The sequence below is a fragment of the Colius striatus genome, chromosome 12, assembly GCF_028858725.1.
Source record: "Colius striatus isolate bColStr4 chromosome 12, bColStr4.1.hap1, whole genome shotgun sequence".
NCBI lineage: Eukaryota > Metazoa > Chordata > Aves > Coliiformes > Coliidae > Colius > Colius striatus.
In genome coordinates this window covers 23,636,656-23,642,223 of record NC_084770.1, presented here as the reverse complement: position 1 = coordinate 23,642,223, position 5,568 = coordinate 23,636,656, and the positions used below count along the sequence as shown (strand labels likewise).

Here is a 5,568-nt window from a genome sequence, read left to right as displayed (position 1 = left end):
AACAGTTCCTTGTGAGCAGGTGCTGTGGCTGTCACATCACTGCTCTTTCGGGGCATAGATTTAGCTTGGTTTTCAGTTTTAATCTCTATCCCATTCTTCTTACACTTTACTTTCCCCTGCTATATAATCCTTTTGCCTAATGCTTTAACCAAGGGTTCTGGCTGAAGCTTTCCTTACCTTGCAGTTCCCCTGCAGGTGGGTGCAGGTGTGTGTGTCTGAGGAGGGAGGACAGTGAGCACTGGAGATCCCCTTCTGTTTCTTCCCCTGTAGCACAGAGCTTTTTTAAAATCACCTTTTAGAAAGAGAGCCCAACTTGTCCTCAGGAAAACCTGCCCTTGGTGCAGCTTCCCAGAAAGCTCTGCTCCTTAAGGGATAGCCATGGTGCTACTTACTTCCAAGCCAAAAGAAGCAGCTCTTTGGAGCCAAAGAGAAACTACAGGAGAGGGGTGGCAGCGGCACAGAGGAGGGGTGGCAGCAGTGCTGGAGATTCTCTGACTGCACCCAGCCATGTGTTTGTCTGGGCAGGGAACAACTTCTTCTCCTGCTGCTGTGTGGGGCTGAGCTGAGGTGTTCCATCCCCCCTGGGCTGCAGGCTCAGCAGTGGTTAGGGGGGATGGGGGTAAATCACACACACACTGATTTCACTTCATAGGGAGTTAATAACAGAAGTGACTTAAAGTTTGTGAATTTGGCTTTGGAGGCATTTTATCCTGAACTCGGTTGTGCTGTCTCCTTGACAACAGTCACCTTCATATCAATGAGGACTCAACTGTAGCTGAACCACCTTTTCTGGAAAGGGCTTTTTGCAGAAAAGCAGGGGCAGAGGTGCCCTGCATCTGCCCTACACACGTCACTGTCAATGGTGCTTTCCAGGCACTGCTGGTACCGAGTCACCAGCAGCACCACGCAAAGGGCATGAGAAACTCTGCCACGAATTCAAGAAACACGTTCTCTCCTGACTCTGTAACAAACTCTGAGTAATGCTATCAGAGCATGGCCATATTGCTGCTAATGAGTTCATCCTTTATCGGCTTTGACAGCAAACTTCTGCTTTAGTGACAAGTGAGGGGATCACAGGACAGGGGTTGGGTAACAGGGAGGCCAGATCACTTCCAGCAAGGGCTGTGCCAAGCCAGTTTGGGTTTCCCAGCCCTGGCAGTGCTGTGCTCTGGCCCTGGGGCAGCTGCCTCCTGAGGGCACATGCCTTCAGGTGCTGCTGTTGCCTCAGGCTCCTCAAACAGGCTTTTGCTAAGGGTTGTTTTTGTCTCGCTTGATGACTCTGGGCCACAGCTGAGAGCAGGAGAGGCGTTTTTTTAGTTCAAGTATCTACTTACCATATAAGCTGTAAGCAAACAGCAACAGCCACTCATTGCAGCAGCAATATCCAGACAGACCTGCACTGGTCTGTTACTAATTTTTGGTGTTTATTTTTTTTCCCTTTTGACTTTCCAGGCTGTGAACGAGACAGGTGACTGTCTGCTGATGAACAGGGTCCTAGAGAAGTACTATCTTTCCACCATGTACAGCCTTGAGTTCATTGTAGGCTTCATTGGGAACACCATTGTCGTGTTTGGCTACATTTTCTGCCTGAAACACTGGAAAAGTTGCAACATCTACCTGTTCAATTTATCCATATCAGATTTACTGTTTCTATGTACTCTCCCAATAGTGGTGAACAGCTACGCCAGGGATCAGTGGCTAAAGGAGAACACCTTGTGCCGCAGCAACAGGTTCCTGTTGCACGCAAACCTGTACAGCAGCATCCTGTTCCTCACCGTGATCAGCGTTGACCGGTACATGCTCATGAAACACCCCTTCAGACAGCATTTTCTACAGAAGAGGAAAACAGCTCTCGTTGTGTCTGTTGCTGGGTGGATCTGGGTCATACTGGAACTGCTGCCATTGATGTATTTCCTGGAGCCCGTCACACCTGCCAATAATTACAAGTGCCTTGACTACGCCAGCTCTGGAGACCCCGGGAAAAGCCTCATCTACAGCATGTTCCTGACTGTCTTTGGGTTCCTTATCCCTCTCTTGCTCATGTGTTGCTTCTATGTGAAGATGGTTCTTTTTCTTAAGAACAGGAACGAGCAGCTCAGCTCTCCTGTGACCCTTGAGAAACCCCTCACTCTGCTTGTGCTCATGGTGGTGATCTTCTCCGTGCTCTTCACCCCCTATCACATAATGCGCAACGTCCGGATCGCTTCCCGAATACCCTCCTCCAACGTCTCTGACTGCACTCAGAGCATCATCAACACCATCTACATCATCACCAGACCCATTGCCTTCTTAAACAGTGCTATTAATCCTGTCTTTTATTTCTTAGTGGGCGACCACTTCAGAGAGATGCTGATGGCAAAAATAAGGCATCTCTTGAGCAGGCTGACAGCTCCCAGCAAATGAGTGAATGAGGAGGCCTCGGGTAGTGGGAGGTGGATGGGGAGGAGGCTTGTCTAGAGAGAGCCTTCAGCAATGTACAGGGCCTTTTTTTTTTTCAGATAGCTTTATTTGTGCTGTAAAATACATGTGAGCTGATTGTGCACCTCTAAATGCACGTGTTCCCTTCTTGTACAGGAGACCTCCTTCTGCCAATCTGACTCCAGCAAAGCACAAGTGTTCACTCCCAAAGTGCAGCAGCAAACTGTGCTCTCGTAGTAGGGTACCCTATGGCATGTGAATATTGTAAATAAAAGCTCAGGGAAAATATGCTGCTCTCTGACTGCTTCCCTGGGAGCCGTAACTTGGTGCTGGACTGGTCCCAGGCTTGGATAAAATGTGCTGGGGCACTGACTCCCGTGTTCAACACAGGCTGGGGATCAAGGCTGAATTTTCTTTGTATGTGTGTTTGTAACCTCTGTGTCTCCTGGGAGGTTTCCCTTTCAGAATAAATATTTGGGGCCATTTCCATTTCCCTTTGATGTGTCGGGGCTGGTGTGTGCAGGAGGACGTGTCACTGCCAGGGAGAGATGTGCGGCTGCTGCTGCTTCTGGTGATAACCAGGGCAAGGAGTGCAGAAAGCTGCAATGTTTGGCTGCTGTTCTTACAAGTCTTCCAAGTCATGTGCACACATGGGTCCTTTCACATTGTGATCATAAAGCTGGATCCAGCTTGCAGAGGTGAAAATAAGAAGATCTGTCATTTCAGTTCTCAGCTGAGCTTTGCCTGGGTGAGCAGGGAGAGCTCTCACTGGCATTTTCCCAGTCACTTCTCCAAGTATAGATTTGCAGTTGGCTATAAGTACAAGCAGAATGCATATCTTGAAGCAGGATTTGGACCTCACAGTTGAATGCCATTCACAGTTCTGATAATGAAATGGGAGCTACATAGGAGCCTGTTCTCACCCCTGTGGAACTGATACAGCAGCAGAACTTACTCTCCAGTTGACCAACCTGACTTCAGACATAAAGGGTAAGGAGATGGATGGAGTAGTAATCTTGTATGGGCAGGGTCTGGGCAGCCATGTCCCAGCCATGTCCCAGCAGGGGGTGGAGGAGCCACCAGCGAGGCCAAAGCAAGGGGCAAGGACTGCCCTTTGTCCTGTCAGAGTTCTGCTTCCTGAGCTGGTGTTCGTCTGCAGTGTGCTTAACTGTTGCACTGGTACCTGCCTGGCTGGGAGTAAACTGTGCATGCCCTGTCTAAACCAAAAGAACAAAGCCTCCTTTGTGCTTTGATTGTGGTTTATATGCTGTTCTCTTTAGTGTCCACAAAGCCATGACATCTCCCTTTCTTCTGTCCACAGTTAAGACCCTCAAAGTCTAAGCAAAAGCACTCATTTGGTTGCATTTGGGTGACAGAGCAGCTGCTTTGTAAGTATCTCACACCAATACCTGTGCCAGTGTTCCTCTAGGATGGGCAGGGTGCTGTACCAGGCAACTCTGGGGCACCCACGGGGATGCCCCTGAGCTTGGGGTGATGCTGATGCTGGGGTGCCGTGGGAAGGGTTTTTCTGTCACAGCCCAGCTCCTCAAGACATTCGCTGTGGGAGGAGCAGTGCCATTTCCACAGCAGTGCTCCTGAGGCCAGGGCTCTGGGCAGCAGCTGGCCTGGGCTGGGAACAGCCCTGTTTGCTTTGTTAATGGAGCTTTGCATGTAAATTGTTAAACTGCTACTTCCAGTGGTGGAAAAACATATCCATCACGTATGTTACAGCCTGGGACAGGTAAGGCTGCGCTGGAGTTTCCATTACAAATGCCTTCCTGGTTTTGTGAGGAGCATTGTGCCTCATGCCAAGAGACCATCATTCATCTGGGGGGGGATGCTGTGTGTTCATCCCCACACAGAGCAAACTAAGGGCAGAATTTCCAAAAGCAGGATGAGGGTTCCCTTGCTACAGACGGAGTCTAATGCACTAAAGGGGAATTTTCTTCCAGGAAAAGTACCAAACAGCAATAAATACTAAGCTGAAACACCTTTAGTGGACTCACCTGAGCCTTTTGCAGTGGACAGAACGGCATTTCCCAATGGAATGTTTATTTTCTAAAAGTGTTTCTATTTAGGGCTTCTCTGTATCAGCTCAGGGGCTTCTTTTCCTTGTGCAAGGGCCAAGTGCGGGGCAGGCAGTGCTGGTGGGTTGGGGTTTTGTGTTTTTTAGATACACACATACCCCCCAGCAGAAGGGGAAAGGTGTTGCACGCTTCCCCTGGACATGCTTTTTGTGTTTTCCTTTCCCTTCATTGGAGATTTGTGGCTGTCAGCTCCTGCATTTCGCTGCCTCCCCTGCTTTTGCTGCTGCCATCCATCTTGGGCTTGACAGAGATTGTGAAAAGACAAACTTTGCAGTTTCAACAGTGACTCGCTCTCAGTTCAGCCCGATTTCTTAGGTAGGAATCTGCCAAACCAAACATGATGCCCATTGCTCCACATTGCAGTACATGGCACCTTCTGGGCATGAGTTTGCCTGCCAGAGCCATCCATCAGATGGTGGTGAAGCCTGTAGCTGCAGGGACAGCACTCTGGGTTCCCCAGGCCATCCCCACAGGGCTCCTGGGCCCATGCAGATGGCTCCTTGGCGAGGGGCTCCCTATAGCCCCCACTTGCCCCCAGCCTGGGCCCGCCAGAGGCTGTGCCCATTGCGGGCAGTTTGCCACGTGCCCTCCCTTTGTGGTGGTAGCGTTTCTCTCATGAAGCGATTGCCATCCCCTCCCCAGGATACAGAAACATCTCTCTTCACCTTTTGACATCACAGAGCAGCTGAGTGGCAGCAGCCCCCCCTTTTCAGCACCGTGACGGCTGTGGGTGACGGGCAGGGATGTGGCAGCACCCCTGGTTGGGCAAGGGCTGGGGCTTCTCATCTGTGAGCAGGGAAGCAAGAGGTGGCTGGGCCCAAACCAGGGCAGGAAGGAAGGAGACAGCAGCAGATAAAGAAACTTTCACCTCAGGCCACTTTCCAGAAGCCGCCTTGTGCAATGCTCCACCCGTGTGGGGTGCCCAGGCTGTGTGCAGGAGGGCAGTGGTGGTTGCAAAGGATCTGTTGAATCAGGCCTGGATGAGGCTGAAAGGGTCAGCTGCAGCCTGCTTTTAATGATGTTAGCAAGCACACCTCTGTCCCTTCAGAGAGCGGGCTTGCTG

At 50.6% G+C, this 5,568-nt stretch overlaps 1 protein-coding gene across 1 annotated transcript; it reads left to right on the top strand.

Annotated features, from left to right (window-relative positions):
* The first annotated feature begins 613 nt into the window (after positions 1-613).
* Positions 614-2,678, top strand: SUCNR1 (succinate receptor 1). The gene is made up of 2 exons (XM_010199792.2): positions 614-619; positions 1,453-2,678. The coding sequence occupies exons 1-2, from the start codon at positions 614-616 to the stop codon at positions 2,401-2,403; spliced, it is 957 nt and encodes a 318-aa protein (XP_010198094.2). The 3' UTR covers positions 2,404-2,678.
* The last annotated feature ends 2,890 nt before the right edge of the window (positions 2,679-5,568 follow it).